A 22,018-nucleotide genomic window follows, 5' to 3' on the forward strand; every position below is an offset into this window, starting at 1 on the left:
AACTCCACATGGGATGCCCTACACCAGTGTTTCTTCAACTTTTTTTTTTTAATCTCATGGCACATTTGAATCTATAGTTAAACTTCCTCATCACACTTAAATAATGTTGATCCAAAAAAAGGACTTAGGTGGGCGCCTGTAGTCCCAGCTACTTAGGAGGCTGAGGCAAGAGAATCGCTCAAGAGTTTGAGGTTGCTGTGAGCTATGACGGCACAGCACTCTACCGAGGGCAACATAGTGAGACTCTGTCTCAAAAAAAAAAATAAAAATAAAAAAGGAATATACTGGCTGGCAACACCCATAGTAGGGCACCAGCCACATACACCCAGGCTGGCTGGTTCGGACCTGGCCCAGGCCAGCTAAACAATGACAACTGCAACAACAACAACAAAAAATAATAGTCAGGGATTGTGGCAGGCACCTGTAGTCCCAGCTGCTTGGGAGGGTGAGGCAAGAGAATTGCTTAAGCTCAAGAGCTTGTGGTTGCTGTGAGCTGTGATGTTATAGCACTCCACCAAGGTCCACATAGTGAGACTCTGTCTCAAAAAAAAAAAAGGCTTGGCACCTGTGGCTCAAGCCGCTAAGGCGCCAGCCACATACACCTGAGCTGGCGGGTTCCAATTCAGCCTGGGCCCACCAAACAATGACAACTACAACCAAAACACAGGCATTGTGGCGGGCACCTGTAGTCCCAGCTACTTGGGAAGCAGAGGCAGGAGAATCGCTAAAGCCCAGGAGTTGGAGGTTGCTGTGAGCTGTGATGTTACAGCACTCTACCCAGGGCAACAGCTTGAGGCTCTGTCTCAAAAAAAAAAAAAAGGAATATACTTATGTACTTTGAACTTCTTTTAAAAATAATTTAATTAATGATCTTTAAAATTTTTCAACACACACTGGTTGGAAATCACTGTCCTAGACCAAAACCAGCAGAACTTTAAAAAATCCTTTTCTTCTGCTCAGCACCTGTAGCTCAAGCAGCTAAGGTGCCAACCACATACACCAGAGCTAGCGGGTTCAAATCCAGCCCAGGCCTGACAAACAACAAAGACAACTACGACCAAAAAAAAAAAAATAGCCGGGCATTGTAGCAGGTGCCTGTAGTCCAAGCTACTTGGGAGGCTAAAGCAAGAGAATCATTTAAACTCAGGAGTTGGAGGTTGCTGTGAGCCGTAATTCCACAGGGCAACAGCTTGAGGCTCTGTCTCAGAAAAAAAAAAAATCCTTTTCTTCAAAACCACAATGAAGGCTGGGTAAGGTGGCTCACACCTGTAATCCCAGCATTCTAGGAGGCCAAGGCCACCAGTGCCTTGCTTGTACTCATGAGTTCGCAACCAGGCTGAGCAAGAGGGAGACTATCTTAAAAAAAAAAAAAAAAAAAAACACAATGAAAGACCACTGCACTTGCATTAGGCTGGCTATTGTCAAAAAGACGTACCACAAATGTTGGCTGAGATGTGGAGAAATTAGAACTCTTGTGCATTGCTGGTGATGATGGAAAATAGTATAGCTGGTTTTTTCATGGCCATTTCTAAAAAATTTAAACGGAGAATTGCCATTTGTTCCAGAAATTCCATTTCTGGGATTACCCAAAGAAGCAAAAGCAGGGACATAAGGAGATATTTGTACACCCAGGTTTATAGCAGCATTATTCAAAGTAGCCCAAGATGGAAACAACCTAAGTGTTGTCACCCAATGGATAGATAAGCAAAATGTGGTCTGTATATGATGGAACATTATTCACCCTTAAAAGGGAGGAAATTCTGATACCTGCTACTACAGGAATGAACATTGAGAACATCATGCTGAGTGAAATAAGCCAGCCACAAAAGGACAAATACTGTATGACTCCACTTATGGGAAGGACCCAAAGTAGACAAATTCATAGAGACAAATCTAGATGGAGTTGGAGAACAGAAGACCTTACTAAAGTATCACAAGAATGGAAAAGCCAGTATCCTATGTATTCATTACTAATATGAACCAGCAAATAAACTAATATATACCCACGTAAGAGAAAAAATTTAATTCAAGATGAGAGAGAGGGGAGGAAGAAGGGGATTGGTGTGTTCCCACCTAACAGGCACAATGTAAGGGTACATTGAGGTGCACACTACAATGGGGACCTTAACTACCAAATGCAAACATTGTAAACTAATTGTAACCTCATTAATTTTGGGAAAACATTCGTAGAGAAAAGTGGAGTGAAGCTTGCTTGAGGGTGGGGGTGGAGAGTTGTTTCATGGATACAGAGTTTCAGTTTAGGGTGCTTGTTCTGGAGATGGTGGTGATGGTTACTCAACAGTTTGAATGTACTTAATACCGCTGAACTGTACACCAAAAAATGGTTCGGATAGTAAATTTTATGTATAGTTTTCCAAAATAAAAGAATTTCAGATTTCATGATGTCCTCCCTGAGAGGAGTGTCACCAGCAGGATCATCACACTGCTGGGAGGAAGGGAGTTGTCTTGGGAGTGAACACTGAGACCAGGCACCCCACTTCTAGTCCCCACGCTTCTGGGAGGAAGGGAGTTATCTCATGAGTGGACACTGAGACCAGGCACCCCGCTTCTAGTCCCCATACTTGTGGGAGGAAGGGAGTTGTCTCCGGAGTGAACACTGAGACCAGGCACCCCGCTTCTAGTCGCCACGCTTCTGGGAGGAAGGGAGTTATCTCATGAGTGGACACTGAGACCAGTCACCCTGCTTCTAGTCCCCACACTGCTGGGAGGAAGGGAGTTGTCTCGTGAGTGGACGCTGAGACCAGGCACCCCGCTTCTAGTCCCCACACTTCTGGGAGGAAGGGAGTTGTCTCGTGAGTGGACGCTGAGACCAGGCACCCTGCTTCTAGTCCCCACATTGCTGGGAGGAAGGGAGTTGTCTCATGTGTGGAAGCTGAGACCAGGCACCCGCTTCTAGTCCCCACACTTCTGGGAGGAAGGGAGTTGTCTCGTGAGTGGACTCTGAGACCAGGCACCCCGCTTCTAGTCCCCACATTGCTGGGAGGAAGGGAGTTGTCTCATGTGTGGAAGCTGAGACCAGGCACCCGCTTCTAGTCCCCACACTGCTGGGAGGAAGGGAGTTGTCTCGTGAGTGGACACTGAGACCAGGCACCCCGCTTCTAGTCCCCACACTGCTGGGAGGAAGGGAGTTGTCTCATGTGTGGAAGCTGAGACCAGGCACCCGCTTCTAGTCCCCACACTGCTGGGAGGAAGGGAGTTGTCTCGTGAGTGGACGCTGAGACCAGGCACCCCGCTTCTAGTCCCCACACTTCTGGGAGGAAGGGAGTTGTCTCGTGAGTGGACGCTGAGACCAGGCACCCCGCTTCTAGTCCCCACATTGCTGGGAGGAAGGGAGTTGTCTCGTGAGTGGACGCTGAGACCAGGCACCCCGCTTCTAGTGCCCACATTGCTGGGAGGAAGGGAGTTGTCTCATGTGTGGAAGCTGAGACCAGGCACCCGCTTCTAGTCCCCACACTGCTGGGAGGAAGGGAGTTGTCTCGTGAGTGGACGCTGAGACCAGGCACCCCGCTTCTAGTCCCCACACTGCTGGGAGGAAGGGAGTTGTCTCGTGAGTGGACGCTGAGACCAGGCACCCGCTTCTAGTCCCCACACTGCTGGGAGGAAGGGAGTTGTCTCGTGAGTGGACACTGAGACCAGGCATCCCCGCTTCTAGTCCCCACACTGCTGGGAGGAAGGGAGCTGTCTCGTGAGTGGACGCCGAGACCAGGCACCCCGCTTTTAGTCCCCACACTTCTGGGAGGAAGGGAGTTGTCTCGTGAGTGGACACTGAGACCAGGCATCCCCGCTTCTAGTCCCCACACTGCTGGGAGGAAGGGAGTTGTCTCGTGAGTGGACACTGAGACCAGGCATCCCCGCTTCTAGTCCCCACACTGCTGGGAGGAAGGGAGCTGTCTCGTGAGTGGACACTGAGACCAGGCATCCCCGCTTCTAGTCCCCACACTGCTGGGAGGAAGGGAGCTGTCTCGTGAGTGGACGCCGAGACCAGGCACCCCACTTTTAGTCCCCACACTGCTGGGAGGAAGGGAGTTGTCTCGTGAGTGGACACTGAGACCAGGCATCCCCGCTTCTAGTCCCCACACTGCTGGGAGGAAGGGAGCTGTCTCGTGAGTGGACGCCGAGACCAGGCACCCCGCTTCTAGTCCCCACACTGCTGGGAGGAAGGGAGCTGTCTCGTGAGTGGACGCCGAGACCAGGCACCCCGCTTTTAGTCCCCACACTTCTGGGAGGAAGGGAGTTGTCTCGTGAGTGGACACTGAGACCAGGCACCCCGCTTCTAGTCCCCACACTTCTGGGAGGAAGGGAGTTGTCTCGTGAGTGGACACTGAGACCAGGCATCCCCGCTTCTAGTCCCCACACTGCTGGGAGGAAGGGAGCTGTCTCGTGAGTGGACACTGAGACCAGGCACCCCGCTTTTAGTCCCCACACTGCTGGGAGGAAGGGAGTTGTCTCGTGAGTGGACACTGAGACCAGGCACCCTGCTTCTAGTCCCCACACTGCTGGGAGGAAGGGAGCTGTCTCGTGAGTGGACGCCGAGACCAGGCACCCCGCTTTTAGTCCCCACACTTCTGGGAGGAAGGGAGTTGTCTCCGGAGTGAACACTGAGACCAGGCACCCCGCTTCTAGTCCCCACACTGCTGGGAGGAAGGGAGTTGTCTCATGTGTGGAAGCTGAGACCAGGCACCCGCTTCTAGTCCCCACACTGCTGGGAGGAAGGGAGTTGTCTCGTGAGTGGACGCTGAGACCAGGCACCCCGCTTCTAGTCCCCACACTTCTGGAAGGAAGGGAGTTGTCTCGTGAGTGGACGCTGAGACCAGGCACCCCGCTTCTAGTCCCCACATTGCTGGGAGGAAGGGAGTTGTCTCGTGAGTGGACGCTGAGACCAGGCACCCCGCTTCTAGTCCCCACATTGCTGGGAGGAAGGGAGTTGTCTCATGCATGGACGCTGAGACCAGGCACCCCGCTTTTAGTCCCCACACTTCTGGGATGAAGGGAGTTGTCTTATGCGTGGACGCTGAGACCAGGCACCCCGCTTCTAGTCCCCACACTGCTGGGAGGAAGGGAGTTGTCTCGTGTGGACGCTGAGACCAGGCACCCCGCTTCTAGTCCCCACACTGCTGGGAAGAAGGGAGTTGTCTCGTGAGTAGACACTGAGACCAGGCACTCCGCTTCTAGTCCCCACACTGCTGGGAGGAAGTGAGTTGTCTCATGCGTGGACGCTGAGACCAGGCACCCTGCTTCTAGTCGCCACGCTTCTGGGAGGAAGGGAGTGTCTCGTGAGTGGACACTGAGACCAGGCACCCCGCTTCTAGTCCCCACACTGCTGGGAGGAAGGGAGTTGTCTCATGTGTGGACGCTGAGACCAGGCACCCCGCTTCTAGTCCCCACACTGTTGGGAGGAAGGGAGTTGTCTCGTGAGTGGACACTGAGACCAGGCATCCTGCTTCTAGGCCCCAAGCCTTCCACACTTGCAGTTTCTAATACTTGTTAGTTCCCTAGCTCTGGGGCTGGCATGCGTTTTCACTCCTTTTCCCGTCATCCTCGTGCTTCTGACTCCCCATTACATATGTGTACGTGGCTCTCGCCATCCCACCCTGAGATGGAGACAGAGAGAGACGGCGGCTTCCACTGCCTCTGTGTACCCTCCAGCTCCTGAGGTCCCTTGTCTCTCTGTTTCTTGATACAACCCTCAGCCCTCATCTCCAGGCCTGTCCTCAGCCCTCATCTCCAGGCCTGTCCTCAGCCCTCACCTGCAGGCCTGTCCTCAGCTCTCACCTACAGGGCTATCCTCATCCCTTACCTCCAGACCTGTCCTCGACCTTCACCTCCAGGCCTGTCCTCGGCTCTCACCTCCAGGCCCATGAAACCTGTGGGGTTATGGCCTGTTTACTTGTCTGCATTCCCCTCAGATCACCGCCCTTTGAAGGCAGGGCACATGTCCTGTCCACTGGAGATCTGTACTGGACACTGACTGCTCTAGTAGCCGAGAGCACTTGTGGAATGAGGAGAAAGAAACTGAGCCTTATATTTTATGAAAGAATTTCTTTTTTTTTTTTTTTTATTTAAGAGTTTTTGTTTGTTTAATACATCTGAAAAGAATGCATATACAAAGAATTGAGACATGAGAAAGCATTGGTTCAACACTAATGAATCTGTAAGAATTAGGATTTGGGGAAGGTGGAAAAGATTTACCTAAACATTTTTAAAAATTGGAAACCAAAATAAGTTGATAAAATTTATGAAAGAATTTCTGAGCTGCCTCCAAGCTGACCGCATTCAGCTGTAGCCTCTGCTTAAGTAACAGAATCCAGAGTTACTGCCAGATCTAAAAATCTGAACCCTCTTTGATCTTTATCTCACCCCGAGGGGAGATCACTGATGGGAGAGTAGGGTGAGTGTCTGGAGAGTTGAGAGGCTCCACAGCCTGCACTTGGACACTTGTACCACAGCAGAACCTCCATAGCTGATCACCTCCTTAAGTTGACCTCATTTTCTTAGATCACTCAAGGTGGGTCATCCACTTACAGAGGTTCCACTGTAATTACATTAAGAAAAGAAGATGAAGGCGACTATACTTACTAAAGCCCCACAGTGTCCCAGACTCATGTCTATCGTGGCTCCGTAGGTTGGCTGGGCTCAGCTGGGTGGCTCTCACTTGGTCTTTGGAGCAGTTGTGGTCAGCCTCCCCTGGACCAAACTTCCTGAAGTTACCATGGGAGCTTCCCTGGGTCCCAGTAATGCCTCTTCTGCTGCATCTCCAGGCTTGCTTGGGGCCAGCTAAAGTTCAGCGTGGGAGGGGATATGGACAGATGTGAAACCCAGGAGGCATAAGGCAGAACAGATCCTAACACCCACGGCTGGTGGCAGGGGTGGGTGCCAGGATTTCAACACAGCTGGGGCTGATTTTGAAGTAGCTGTCTCTCACCCTGCCTCTGCAGGGAAGGTGTAGGGAAGGCTTTCCTAGGGCAGGGGCTTCTTTACTGTTCATTTGGGAAAAAAACAGGAGCTCTGACACTAGGTTATTCCTAGAATAGATGATATCCAAATACATTAAAGCAACTAAGAATTTATTCTTGTTTTCATGTGATAGAAGCAGGAAGAGTTCAACAATGTAGTTAAATTTCTACGTGAAATCAGTACCCCTTGGTCTTAGTGAATTGCTTTGGAGAGAGAGTGTATTGGGGCCTCAAAAAAGATTTATAGAAATAGTAAAAATATAATTTAGATTTTCAGTCCCTTAAGTCCTTAATGAGTAACCAACACTTTGTTTGTTTTAACCATAAGGGACTAGAAAAGATCCGTTTTCTCAAAGGAAATGTTCATACCCATACTTCTCATACTTCCAGGCTACAAGCCCATGAGTGGCGCTCCCTGGGCCACAGGGGCACAGGTGTGTCTGGCTTGTCTGTGTCCAGTCAGAGCTCTAAGGCATAATGGAATTATTCAGCACACAAGCATAGTACTATTTTTATTCATTTATTCCTTTTTTTTTTTTTGAGACAGAGTCTCACTTTGTTGCCCTTGGTAGAGTGCCATGCCATCATAGCTCACAGCAACCTCAAACTCCTGGGCTGAAGCGATTCACTTGCCTCAGCCTCCTGAGTAGCTGGAACTACCAGGTGCCTGCCACATTGCCCGGCTATTTTTAGAGATGGGGTCTTGCTCTTGCTCAGGCTGGTCTGAGCAAGAACCCATGAGGGCAGACAATCCACCCGCCTTGTCCTCCCAGAGTTCTGGAATTACAGGTGTGAGCCACTGTGCCCGGCCATAGTCCTATTTTTATTTTATTTATTTATTTATTATTAAATCATAGCTGTGTATATTAATGCAATCATGGGGTACAGTGTGCTGGTTTTATATACAATTTGAAATGTTTTCTTTTTTTTTTTGGCCGGGGCTGGGTTTGAACCCGCCACCTCCGGCATATGGGACTGGCGCCCTACTCCTTGAGCCACAGGCGCCACCCAATTTGAAATGTTTTCATCAGACTGGTTAACATAGCCTTCAGGGCATTTTCTTAGTTATTGTGTTAGGACATTTATATTCTACACTTAGTAAATTTCACATGTACCCTTGTAAGATGCACCGTAGGTGTGGTCCCACCAATTACTCTCCCTCCCCCCATCTTCTCCCCCTGCCCTCCCCTTCCTCTCCCCTTTCCCCTTCTTCTTGGGCTATAATTGGGCTTATAATTCATAAGAAAGCTATAAATTGGTTCATTGTAAGACTGAGTACAATGGATACTTTTTCTTCCATTCTTGAGATACTTTGCTAAGAAGAATATGTTCCAGCTCCATCCATATAAACATGTAAGAGGTAAAGTCTCCATCTTTCTTTAAGGCTGCATAATGTTCCATGGCGTACATACACCACAATATATTGATCCATTCATGGGTCGATGGGCACTTGGGCTTCTTCCATGACTTAGCAATTAAGAGTTGAGCTGAAATAAACATTTATCTTTGTTGGTACATTTGTGTCTGGTACATTTATCTTTGTTGTAATGTGATTTTTGGTCTTCTCAGAGTCTCAAGCTATTGCCCTGGGTAGAGTGCTGTGGCGTTACAGCTCACAGGAAACTCAAACACTTGGGCTTAAGTGATTCTCTTGCCTCAGCCTCCCAAGTAGCCAGGACTACAGGCACCCACCACAACACCTGACTATTTTTTGTTGCAGTTGTCATTGTTGGGTATTGGCCCAGGGCAGGTTTGAACCTGCCAATTCAGTGTATGTGGCTGGCGCTGTAACCACTGTGTTAACGGGTACTGAGCCAGTAGTCCTATTTTTATTTATTCATTTATTTATTTTTGAGACAGAGTCTCACTATGTCATATGTCACCCTCGGTAGAGTACCGTAGCATCAAAGCTCACAGCAACCTCAAACTCTTGGGCTTAAGTGATTCTCTTGCCTCAGCCTCCCAAGTAGCTGGGACTATAGGTGCCCGCCACAATGCCCGGGCTGTTTTTTGGTTGCAGTTGTCATTGTTTAGCAGGCCTGGCTGGGCTCAAACCCGCCAGCTTCAGTGTATGTGGCCGGTGCACTACTCATTGAGTTATGGGTGCCAAGCAGAATAGTTCTACTCTTAAAAAGCATTTCTTCCGGGGCGGCGCCTGTGGCTCAGCGGGTAGGGCGCCAGCCCCATATGCCGAGGGTGGTGGGTTCAAGCCCGGCCCCGGCCAAACTGCAACCAAAAAATAGCCGGGTGTTGTGGCGGGTGCCTGTAGTCCCAGCTACTTGGGAGGCTGAGGCAGGAGAATCGCCTAAGCCCAGGAGTTGGAGGTTGCTGTGAGCTGTGTGAGGCCACGGCACTCTACCGAGGGCAATAAAGTGAGACTCTGTCTCTACAAAAAAAAAAAAAAAAAAGGCATTTCTTCCGGGCGGCGCCTGTGGCTCAGTCAGTAGGGCGCCGGCCTCATATACCGAGGGTGGCGGGTTCAAACCCAGCCCCAGCCAAATTGCAACCAAAAAATAGCCGGGTATTGTGGCGGGCGCCTGTAGTCCCAGCTACTCGGGAGGCTGAGGCAAGAGAATCGCTTAAGCCCAGGAGTTGGAGGTTGCTGTGAGCTGGGTGAGGCCACGGCACTGTACCGAGGACCATAAAGTGAGACTGTCTCTACAAAAAAAAAAAAAAAAAAGCATTTCTTCCTGATTATAGACTACATGGTCATTGTTTAAAATCTGGGAAGTATAGAAACTGTGAATAGGAAAATGAAAATTATTAATCTCCTTGCCTTAGTGTGGCTGCTGTTAAAATTTGGTTACATTTTTTTCTCGTCGCATTTAATACTTATATTTCAAAACCAAATATTGAGACTGGGCACCCGTAGCTCAGTGGTTAGGGCATTGGCCACATGCTCTGGGGCTGGTGGGTTCGAACCTGGCCCACGCCCACTAAACAAAAAAAAATAAAAATAGCCAGGTGTTGTGGCAGGCACCTATAGTCCCAGCTACTAGGGAGGCTGAAGCAAGAGAATCTCTTGAGTCTAAGACTTGGAGGTTGCTGTGAGCTATGACGGCACTTTACTGAGGGAGACAAAGTTAGACTGTCTCAATAAAAAACAAACAAAAACCCAAATAAATAAGTAAGTAAATCCTGTGCACAATATACGTATAACAGATATGGTATAGAAAATAATAAATTCTTACCTGTCAGACATTCTAAGAAATATATATCCTTTTTTTTTTTTTTTTTTTTGAGACAGTCTTACTTTGTCACCCTTGGTAGAGTACTATGACATCATAGCTCACAGCAACTCAGCAACTTTCAATTCCTGGGCTCAAGTGATCCTCTTGTCTCAGCCTCCTGAGTAGCTGGGACTATAGGTGCCTGCCACAGTGCCCAGCTATTTTTAGAAATGGGATCTCACTCTTGCTCAGGCTGGTCTCGAATTCCTGATCGCCAGCAATCCACCCATCTCGGCCTCCCAAAGTGCTAGTATTATAGGAGTGAGCTACCGCGCCTGGCCCAGAAATACATATCCTCAAAATTAAAAAATATATATACATTTATTTGTTTTTTATTTATTTTCTTTGTAGAGATAGAGTCTCACTTTATGGCCCTCGGTAGAGTGCCGTGGCATCACACAACTTACAGCAACCTCCAACTCCTGGGCTTAGGCGATTCTCTTGCCTCAGCTTCCCAAGTAGCTGGGACTACAGGCGCCCACCACAACACACAGTTATTTTTTTGTTGCAGTTTGGCTGGGGCCAGGTTTGAACCCACCACCTTCAGTATATGTGGCCGGCACCTTACCAACTAAGCCACAGGTGCTGCCCAAAATATATATATTTTTATTGTGGAAATGTTCAAACACATACAGCTTAGAAGAAATAGTATAATGAACACCATGTACTTGTCACTTGCTTCAGCAATCATCATTCATGACCAGTGCCAGCCCCACCCCCATTTCTGTGTAATTTGGGGGTTTTTCCTAGTTATTGAACTTGTTAGTTTGTATTTATTTATTTTCGAGAAATAAATTTATTCTGAAGTGAGCGGATTCCTTGAGCTCAGGAGTTTGAGACCAGCCTGAGCCAAAGCAAGACTCTGTGTTTAAAAATAGCTGGGCATTGTAGTGGGCACCTGTAGTCCCAGCTACCCTGGAGGCTAAGGCAAGAGGATCGCTTGAGCCCAAGAGTTTGAGGTTGCCGTGAGCTATGACGCCATAGCACTCTACCAGGGGCGACAAAGCAGGACTCTCTCCTCAAGCAATCTTCTTACTTTAGCCTCCAGAATAGCTGGAACTATAGGTGCCTGCCACAATGCCTGGCTTCTTTTTTTTTAGACAGTCCCACTTGGTCACCCTTGGTAGAGTGCTGTGACGTCACAGCTCACAGCAACCTCCAACTCTTGGTCTCAAGTGATCCTTCTGCCTCAGATTTTCATTTTTAGTACATACAGGGTCTTGCTCTTGCTCAGGCTGGTCTCAATCTCCTGAGCTCACTCAATCCACCTGCCTCGGCCTCCCAGAGTACTAGGATTACGGGCATGAGCCATCATGCCTGGCACTGGCTAATATATATATATATATATATTTTTTTTTTTTTTTCTTATTTTTAGTAGAGATGAGATCTCTCTTTTGTTCAGCCTAGTCTTGAACTCCTGAGCTCAGGCAATCCACCGGCCTCAGCCTCCCAGAGTGCAAGGTTTACAGGCGTGAGCCATTGTGCCCTTCCTATTACATCTAAAAATTAACAATAATTACTTATTAATCTTGCATGTCCGATCAGTGATTTCTGTGATTATATCCTAAGTTTTTCCGTAGTTTTCTTTTAGAATCAGGACCCACATACATTACACTCATGTACTCTGAAAATGAGGCCAGACACACAGAGTCCCTCCCCAATGTGCCGATGTGTGTCCCACACTTGTGTTCATTCTGTCTCAGGCTTGTCCCCCTGGTGTTCAGTGCTCTTCAAAAACATTCAGAGCTGGGCGGCACCTGTGGCTCAGTCGGTAAGGTGCCGGCCCCATATACCGAGGGTGGCGGGTTCATACCCGGCCCTGGCCGAACTGCAATAAAAAAATAGCCGGCATTGTGGTGGGCGCCTGTAGTCCCAGCTACTCGGGAGGCTGAGGCAGGAGAATCACTTAAGCCCAGGAGTTGGAGGTTGCTGTGAGCTGTGTGACGCCACGGCACTCTACCAAGGGCCATAAAGGGAAACTCTGTCTCTACAAAAAAATAAAAAATAAATAAAAAACATACAGAGCTGCATGAATGTTATTCTACTTTTTTTAGAGATGGACACTTCCAGTTTCTTTGCTATTATAAATAATGACCATCCATACATATAAATCTTTTTTTTTTTTTTTTTTTTTGACAGAGTCTCAAGTTTTTACCCTGGGTAGAGTACAGTGGCATCACAGCAACCTCCAACTCTTGGGCTCAAGCGATCTTCTTGCCTCAGTTTTTCTATTTTTTTTTTTTAAGACACAGAGTTTTGCTTTATCGTCCTCAGTAGAGTGCGGTGGCGTCACACAGCTCACAGCAACCTCCAATTCCTGGGCTTAGGCGAGTCTCTTGCCTCAGCCTCCTGAGTAGCTGAGACTACAGGCACCCGCCACAATGCCTGGCTATTTTTTGTTGCAGTTTGGTGGGGCCGGGTTCAAACCACCACCCTCGGTATATGAGGCCGGCACCCTACCCACTGAGCCACTGGTACTGCCTAGTTTTTCTATTTTTAGTAGAGATGGGGTCTTGCTTTTCCTCAAGCTGGTCTTAAACTTGTGAGCTCACGCTATCCACCTGCCTCTGCCTTTCAGAGTGCTAGGATTACAAGCATGAGCCATCGCACCTGGCTTCCATACATATAAATCTTTATTTAAATTTTGATTATTTCTCTTGGGTAGTTCCCTGGAAATAAGAAGTTTTCTTATTTTTTATTTTATATTATTCTATTTTTTTGAGATAGAGTCTCACTTGGTAGAGTGCTATGGCTTCACAGCTCACAGCAACTCCAACTCTTAGGCTCAAGCAATTCTCTTGTTTTAGCCTCCCAAGTAGCTGGGACCACAGGCACCCACCACAACACCCGGCTATTTTTAGAGACGAGGTCTGACTCTGGCTCAGGCTGGTCTCAAACCTGTGAGCTCAGGTGATCCACCTCAACCTTCCAAGAGCTGGGATTACAGGTGTGAGCCACTGCACCCGGCCTAAAATAAGAGTTTTAAAAGTGTAGTGTTTTTATAACACATAGGTATATATTCTTTTTTTTATTTCCAGGAATATTATATTTGTTTTCATTCCTACCAGCAATGCTTAAGAGAGACATATTCATATTTAAGTGTGGCAGAAACATAAACATTTATTAAAAATATTTTTTCCGTGTGGCGCCTATGGCTCAAAGGGGTAGGGCACCAGCCCCATATGCCAGAGGTGGCGGGTTCAAACCCAGCCCCGGCCACAAATTGCAACCCCATCATGTTGGGGTTTCTCTGCCACAGTTCCTTTCTAGTACACATATCTGAGAGCTCATTAACCTGGATTTTTCTGTTCACAGCAATAGGTTATAGCAGTACAGGTATGATGCCAGCTGTCTGCCTATCAGGGAAGTAGGCCTCTGCCCTGTAGCTTCTCTGCCCTTGGGGTGAGTGGGGGCAGCCTCATCTCTGTGATGGGAAAGGAGAAGAGAAAGCTCCTTTGTGGCCGGGTGGGAGGGGAGAAATGATAAAAAGAAAACACAAACAAGCTGGGTGTGGCATATGCCTGTAGTCTCAGCTACTTGGGAGGCTGAGGTGGTAAGATCATTTGAGTCCAGCCTGGGCAATGCAGTGACACATCTCTTAGAAAGAAAAAAAAGAAAAAGAGAAGTTCCTCCGTGGTTGAGGCAAAGAGGAAGAGGACTCTGTGAGGGCAGACACATGTCTATGTCTTATATTTTTAAGTCTTTGTGGATACCGATGGTTCTCAGTAAATATTTGTTGGATTGATAAAGAAACAGAACACAGGTTCCGTGCTGAGCTTCCCTGGAGGGAGAATATGTTCCAAGGTGCTGGACTCTTATTTTCCACCTGAAACACAAATGACATTTCTCATAGAAACTCTGAGTAACTTTATTACAGTGCTTAGTTCTGTTATGGTCAGCATTGTGTGGGCTAGCCTAGAAATTTAACATTTTTATTAAAATTGTTTTAAAATTACTTAAACTACTTTACTGAGGAACTATTGACATAAAAAACCATACGTATTTCATGTACATCTCCATGAGTGTGAAGATAAGTATATGCCTGTGAAACCATCATCACTGTCAAGAAATTTAACTATTATTTGTCAGTCATTTCTTCTTTTTTGATATTGAGGGATAACTACATAGAGCAGGCTGCACAGATTGTAAAGATACAATGTGTTAGCCAGGTACGGTGGCTCATACCTGTAATCTCAGCACTCTGGGAGGCTGAGGCAGGTGGATTGCCTGAGCTCACAGGTTCAAGACCAGCCTAAGCCAGAGCAAGACCCCATCTTTAAATATAGCTGGTCATTGTGGCAGGCACCTGTAGTCTCAGCTACTTGGAAGATTGAGGCAAGAGAATTGCTTGAGCCCAAGAGCTTGAGGTTGCCGTGAGCAACCTTTTTTTTTTTTTTTTGAGATGGAGTCTTACTTTCTTGCCCCCTGGTAGAGTAGAGTGCCGTGGCGTTATAGCTCACAGCAACCTCAAACTCTTGGACTTAAGCCATTCTCTTGCCTCAGCCTCCCAAGTAGCTGTGACTACAAGCGCCTGCCACAACACCCGGCTATTTTTTTGTTGTAGTTATCATTGGTTAACAGGCCCATGCTGGGTTCGAACCTACCAGCCCCAGTGTATGTGGCCTGAAAGCCTCATTGTGATTTTAATTTGTATTTCCTGGATACCTAATGACACTGAGCAACTTTTACAGAGTTGATTGGGTATTTGTAAATGCTCTCTTGTGTAGAATCTTCTCAAGACTTCTGTCTGTGTCATGTTAGGTTCTACCTTTTCCTTATTGATTGGCAGGGAGTATCTGCATCTGTAATATCTACATACAAACATATATTTTATAGATGCAAGTAGTTTGTTAGACATAGAGATTACAGGTATTTTCTCTGTGGCTTGTCTTTTCATGTTTGTTTTGTTTTGTTTTTTGAGACAGAGTCTCACTCTGTCACCTGGGTATAGTGTCGTAGTATCATCATACCTCACAGCAACTTCAAACTTCTGGGTTTAAGTGATCCCCTCGCCTCTCCCCAGGTTGCTGTGCCGTCTGCTTGTGTCTTATTGGAGCTCCATAGCTATAGTATTGCCTTTAGGTCCATGAGCCATCTTGAGCTAATTTTGGGGTATAGTCTGAGGGATGAAATAATCAAGGTTCAGTATTTTCCCTCCCAGCAGCCAGTTGCTCTAGCACCATTTATTGAAGAGATGCCTTTACTCACCATCAGATGGCAGAGAGGCTACATTGTGATCTGACTGGGCGCAGGTGCACCCCTGTTGGAGTTCTGTTCTGTTCCAATGTGTGTATCTGAGATGGCAGGGAGGCTGCAGTGTAATCTGACTGGACACGTGTGCACCCATGTTGGAGCTCCATTCTGTCCCATTGTGTATATCTGCCCTTATGCCCCTACCACACTGTCTTGATTGTGTAGTTATAGTAAATCTTAAAATCAGATAGTGTAAGTCCTATAACTATTCTTTTACATGATTGTCAGACTATTTCTTTCTTTTTTTTTTTTTTTTTTTTTTTTTTTAGAGACAGAGTCTCACTTTATCCCCCTTGGTAGAGTGCCATGATATCACAGCTCACAACAACCTCCAACTCCTGGGTTTAAACGATTCTCTTGCCTCAGCCTCCCGAGTAGCTGGGACTACAGGCATCCGCAACAACACCCGGCTATTTTTTTGTTGTTGCAGTTTGGCTGGGGCTGGGTTTGAACCCACCACCATTGGTATAGGGGGCCAGCGCCCTGCTCACTGAGCCACAGGTGCCACCCCAGACTATTTCTTTAGGAAAATAAATTCTGTGTGCAAAAGAGCTTCAAGTATTATATTAATTCCATTAGTACATTGGTGAATGTCAGTGCTCAGGTTCATTCTAGTTAATGGTTTCATCTAGCTGTGTTGGTGTCAGGAAAGGGTATTTCTTGATTCTTAGTCCTTCTTTTTAAAGAACCCTGTAAAACTATGTGGCATCTTTTTAGACATTCTTTTCTTTTCTTTTTTTTTTTGAAACAGAGTCTCAAGCTGTTGCCCTGGGTAGAGTACTGTGGTGTCATAGCTCACAGCAACCTCCAACTCAGGGTCAATCGATCCTCTTGCCTCCGTTTTTCTATTTTTAGTAGAGATAGAGTTTTGCTTTTGCTCAGGCTTGTCTTGAACTGGTGAGCTCAAGCAATCCACCTGCCTCGGCCTCCCAGGGTGCTAGGATTATAGGCATGAGCCACTGAGCCCGGCCTAACACCCACCTATTTTTATTTTTTATTTATTTATTTTTTTATTGTTAAATCATAGCTGTGTACATTAGTGCAATCAAGGGGTATAATGTGCTGGTTTCATATACAATCTGAAATATTCTCATCAAACTGTTCAACGTAGCCTTCATGGCATTTTCTTAGTTATAACCCAGCTATTTTTAGAGACAAGGTCTTGCTCTTGCTCAGGCTGGTCTCAAACTCCTGAGCTGAAGTGGTCCACCCACCTCAGCCTTCCAGAGTGCTGGGATTACAGGCATGAGCCACTGCACCTGTCCTTTTTATACATTCTTGAAGTCAAACCACTAATGTACAAAGAACTAGTGATCCACTCTTGCTTTGCTTTAGAAGCAACTTCTCTCATTGCTATTAGGAGCACACGTGAGTGAAAGCAGTTTTTTCTGGAAAAAAAGGAAGGAAAATAATATAGACAATTCTCTGTATTTTTATATTAGAAAGCTGTATTTTAAGGCCATTTCTGATCACATTTATAGTAAATGGAAAGTATTAAAAGCTATGCATCTGGCCAGGTGCGGTGGCTCACACCTGTGATCCCAGCACTCTGGGAGGCTGAGGCAGAGGATCCCTTGAGCTCAAAAGTTTGATACCAGCCTGAGCAAGAGTGAGACCCTGTCTCTATTAAAAATAGAAAAATTAGCCGGGTGATGTGGTGGGCACCTGTAGTCCCAGCTACTCAAGAGGCTGAAGTAGCAGGATCACTTGAACCCAAGAGTTTGAGGTTGCTTTGAGCAAGGCTGAGGGCATAGCACTCTACCCAAGGTGACAGAGGATACTCTGTCTTTTAAAAAAAAGCCATAATCCATGCTTGGCCAGTATCACTGCCAATCGATATTTTCATACTAGCAAACCCATCATTGTCTTATGGCTTAACCGTTATCAACAACCACACAGCTTTCAGTTTCTGATGTGGAGAGAAGCCCAGGCAGGGGTGTCCAACCTTTTATTTTCTCTACCATCCATTGGAAGAAGAGGAGTTGGCTCAGGCCACACATTAAATACACAAACACTAACAAAAGATGATTAGCACAAAAAAAAAATGTCCATGGACACTTTTTGCAATATCTAACACCACAGATAAGCAGAACAAGTCCTCACAAAAATCAACATGTGGCGGCAGGTAGGACACCCCCTGCCCCGGAGCTTAGCCACTGCTACCTCCCAGGTTAGGAGTGAGGAGGGGGCTTGAGTGTGGCAATGCAAACAAACCTCTTGGTGTTCTTCAGGGCTCCCGGTCTTGCTGAGGTTGGGCCAGAAGAGCAACAGAAGCTGGCCCAGCTGGAGAGAGAAGGCTCTGGGCCCTGCTGGAGAGAGGAGGCTCCAGGCACCGGCATTTCCTGAGGGTGCCGCTGAGTGACTTCAGGAGCTTCAGGGACAGTGATGCTTGAGGGTGAAGCTGTAAAGAAGCCCTATTGTTTCTTGATGTACCAAAAAAACATCTACTTTTGACAGGGCTGGGGACTAAAGTGGAATGCGGGCTATCTGAGCTCCGGGCTGAAGGAGGAGGAAGGACTGTAGGGCAGCCCGCTCTGTGAGGACACGGGCACAGGTGGAAGGGCTCAGAGGGCCATGCACATCCTTCAGGGTTGAGCATGGGGGTGCTCCTGGAAAGAGACCCTTGGGGACCACATGCACTTTTGATCTGCAGCAGCGGTGTGGGGCAGCTTCCTACACAAAGAAAAATTTGACTTGTCTAGTACCTTTGGATGCAGAAAAATTTTTCCTAATTTTGGCTTAAAAGGTGAGGGAGACCTGTCCTTTATAACAACCTTTTTTTCTCCCAGTCAGGCATCATGTGTTGTGTTTCGTTAACATGTCCCTTTGGCTTCCTTTAATCCACAATAGTTCTTCCACCTTCCTTGGTCTCCCATGACCTTGCTCTTTTTGAAGCATGCAGGCCAGCTGATTTTACGCTTTCCACAGTCTGGATTTGTCTCCTGTGTCCTCATGATTTGTTTTAGGCTTTGGTTTGGCAGGAGTGTGACAGATGTTTTGCTATGTCCTCCACGTGCCTCCCCTCAGAGGCCACGATGCTGTCTATCCCGCTGCTGCTGTCTGCCAGGCGTCTCGTAAAGATGACTTTTTCTTTTGTGATAGTACTGTTCCTCCATAAACTGACATCTTTTTTAATGATTTTTGTTTGTTTTGTTTTTAGAGACAGAGTCTCACTTTGTTGCCCTTGGTAGAATGCTATGGCATCACAGCTCACAAAAACCTCCAATTCCTAGGCTTAGGCGATTGTCTTGCCTCAGCCTCCCGAGTAGCTAGGACTATAGGCACCCACCACATTGCCTGGCTATTTTTTATTGCAATTTGGCTGGGGCCAGGTTCGAACCTGCCACCCTCAGTATATGGGGCCGGCGCCCTACCCAGTGAGCCACAGGCACCACCCCTAACTTTTTTTTTTTGAGACAGAGTCTCACTATGTCGCCTTTGGTAGAGTGCCATGGAGTCACAGCTCATATCAACCTCAGACTCTTGGGGTCAAGCGATTCTCTTGCCTCAGCATATTTATTTTAGTATCCATTGATTATTCTTGGTAGTCAAATGGTGGTATTCTTTTTTGTTTGTTTGTTTATTTGTTTTACTCTGTCACCTGGGTAGAATTCCGTTTGTTTGTTTATTTGTTTTACTCTGTCACCTGGGTAGAATTCCGTGGCGTCATAGCTTACAGTAACCTCAAACTTCTGGCCTCAAGTGATCCTCTTGCCTCAGCCTCTCAAGTAGCTGGGACTATAGGTGCCTGCCATGACACTTGGCTGATTTTCCTATTTTTAGTAGAGATGGGGTTCTTTCTTTTGCTCAGGATGGAACTCCTGGGCTCAAGCCATCCTCCCACCTCTGCCTCCCAAGAGTGCTGGATTACAGGTGTGAGTCACTGCACCCAACTAAATGGTGATATTCTAACTCCACAATTCCTACTTACATATTGGTTCAGTTTCATAGCTCTGATCCTCCAGCCTGGCCTCCTGTGTTTCTTATACTTAATCACTGTGTTTTACTACTGAGAATTATGCATAAAACATCTGATTAGAATTAGGTACTTCAATCTGCAGTAAAAAAAAAAAAAATCCCTCTAACACTAGGAGCATTTTGACATATCTGCAGGACACAAGTGTTTCTCAAAAGTGGGGAGACCCTCCCTGTTAAGCACCTGTCCCAGAGGACAGGAGGAGGCACAATGGGGTAAGGCCTCACGTCCTGCACCAGGATGGGGGGTTAACCTGACAGAGGCACAGCAAGTGTCCTGTGAAATGTGAAGGTGTCAAGAGAGGGTGAGGCTCTAGTGCTCCAGTGGTTAAAAAGCAGAGCCATCTCAGAAGGCTTATAAGTTATGAAGGTTGAGTAACTATTTAAGCCATTGAACCTTATGATAATAAAATTATCATATAAATGGGTTACAGTAAATGCATGAGAGATTTGGGCTTTAAAGACCCAATCTCATTTGAGAGCCACATAAAACTCTGTTGTGGAGTATATCTGTGTCTCTACAGTGGGTTATTGGGGCAAAGAAAGCCAATTTATAAAGATCTCTTTTGCTTATTTGGGTCAGCTTGTGTTGATGGCAAAAATATCTTTACTTGAACACTTTTCCTGGCCTCTTACGTTGCTATTTATAGACTAAACAAAACATTCTTTAGAGGGTGAATAAACAGCATGGCCTTCAATTCTTTTCAATTTTAGTTTTCACATAAAAGTTTCTCTTTTAGGTTTGTTGCTTGCTGACAACCTGTGGCTTGTAAATACTCTCTCCTGACCTTTTTTCTTTCATTCTTCTGCAGGCACCTCCTATCTAACAGACATTGTGTGGTGGGCCGGCACCATTGCTAGTAAGTATGCCTGCGTGGCGAACAGTCTGGTCTTTTTTCTTTGTTAAGATTGACCATTTGTCAGAGCAGGGCAAAGGGGCTGAGATGAGGTCCGTCCAGAAGAGGGGGCTGTTCCCCACCTTCCCAGGCTCGTCCCTCCTCTGCTGTCCTTCAGTATGTTGAGAAGGAGAAGATGGACAACCACAGGACCAACAGAGGTGGCAGAGGCTCGTGTTGCCCATAAGTAGCCCTGAATCTAGTCCTGTCCTGGGCCTAAAGGATTTAAGACAGCTCTGGCTTACTCACAAGTCATTGAGTTCTTGGCATTTGGGGAAATTCCATGTGTGAGGCTATCTCATTTTGCTCAACTTAGTTGGTTTAAAAAAGGAGAGATTCTTGACTCAACTTAAAGACCAGATCAAAGTTTGTGTGCTATCATGTAAAAGCAAATAATAAAGTTAAGAGCTCTAAATGTAAAAGAAATTATATGAGAAATTTCAAAAATATTATGTGGTTTATCTGTCATATGTCATCTTTTTTTTTTTTTTTTTTTGCAGTTTTTGGCCCGGGCTGGGTTTGAACCCACCACCTCCAGCATAAGGGGACGGTGCCCTACTCCTTTGAGCCACAGGCACCACCCCATATGTCATCTTTTAGACAAGACACAGCTTAACCAGCAGTGATTCCATCTATTGAAGAGCTCCTTTAAAAGCTCTGTCTGGGTGTAGCCCCAGGAACAGTCCTGTACAGGAAGCTGCCTGTCACTGTGGCCACCTTCCCACACTGGAGCAGGTCTCAGGCCATGTGAAGGGGCACAGGAAGTTCTGCCTGGCTTGAAACAAGGATATGTTAAGACAGTAGAAATACACTCAGTGCCGCGCACACTGTCAGTCACTGCTGGATAGGCTGGGCATTTTTATGAGAGACTGAATCTACTGTCCTAACTGGTTGGACCAGAGAGGCTGTGGGGCTGTTGTCTGCCACCATGACCCTTAAACGTGCAAATGGCACACCAGATTTGATCCTCACAAGTAATGGAAAAGAAGTAGCCCTGTTAGAACAGAGCCTTGCAGAATTCCACTATGTGATCAGCACTAAAAGAGAGCTCTCTGACTGCAGGTAGTATCCCTGTATTTTCTTCACAGTGGCTGTTGGCCAAATTGGAAATTTCCTGGCTTACACGGCAGTCCCCACGGTCCTGGTGACGCCCCTGGGTGCCCTTGGAGTGCCGTTTGGGTGAGAGTTAAGATTCTGTGTTTTAGTGTTTAGTATGTAGTTCAGATATTTAAAAAACCTTTTCATTTTAAATAGTTGTCAAAAAGACAAAAGTAAAATTGTAACTGAAGATCAGTAGTATTCCACTCTGTCATTTAATTTTATCCCTTCAAATACAGTTCTTTTAAAGTTTGCTGTAGTGTATTTTAAATTCTAACTCCTTTATGCCTACTGATGAATCCGATGCTCTCATTCTCCTGGGCTTTGCCCTGGAAAACTTCTTAGAGACTATAGAGTCTTCCTGACAGCATGACAAGTTATTCTGAGAAATCATTAAGCAGAGGGATCAGCTGGTATTTATTTGGTGCTTAGTGTCGCTTGCTGGGTGTGGATGCTGAGCAGTCACCCACTGCTCACCTTGTGAGACAAATGACACATGGGCACCAGTGGATGGGAAATGGGTTTATGACTCACATAGTCAACAGCACATGGATTCCCTAAAAGCGTTGTGAGTGAGAGTGGGAGGAAGCTT

The 22,018-nt window shown here is 46.6% G+C and overlaps 1 protein-coding gene across 1 annotated transcript in view; it reads left to right on the plus strand.

The window, feature by feature from the left end:
- The window catches only part of NIPA1 (NIPA magnesium transporter 1), a 44,566-nt gene that overhangs the window by 1,973 nt on the left and 20,575 nt on the right, over positions 1-22,018 (plus strand). The window contains exons 2-3 of the mRNA XM_053582043.1: positions 20,245-20,292; positions 21,417-21,507. Coding sequence (XP_053438018.1) covers positions 20,245-20,292; positions 21,417-21,507 — 139 coding nt within the window. The remainder of the gene's footprint in view (positions 1-20,244; positions 20,293-21,416; positions 21,508-22,018) is intronic.

The sequence above is a fragment of the Nycticebus coucang genome, chromosome 2 (genome assembly GCF_027406575.1).
Source record: "Nycticebus coucang isolate mNycCou1 chromosome 2, mNycCou1.pri, whole genome shotgun sequence".
NCBI classification, from domain to species: domain Eukaryota; kingdom Metazoa; phylum Chordata; class Mammalia; order Primates; family Lorisidae; genus Nycticebus; species Nycticebus coucang.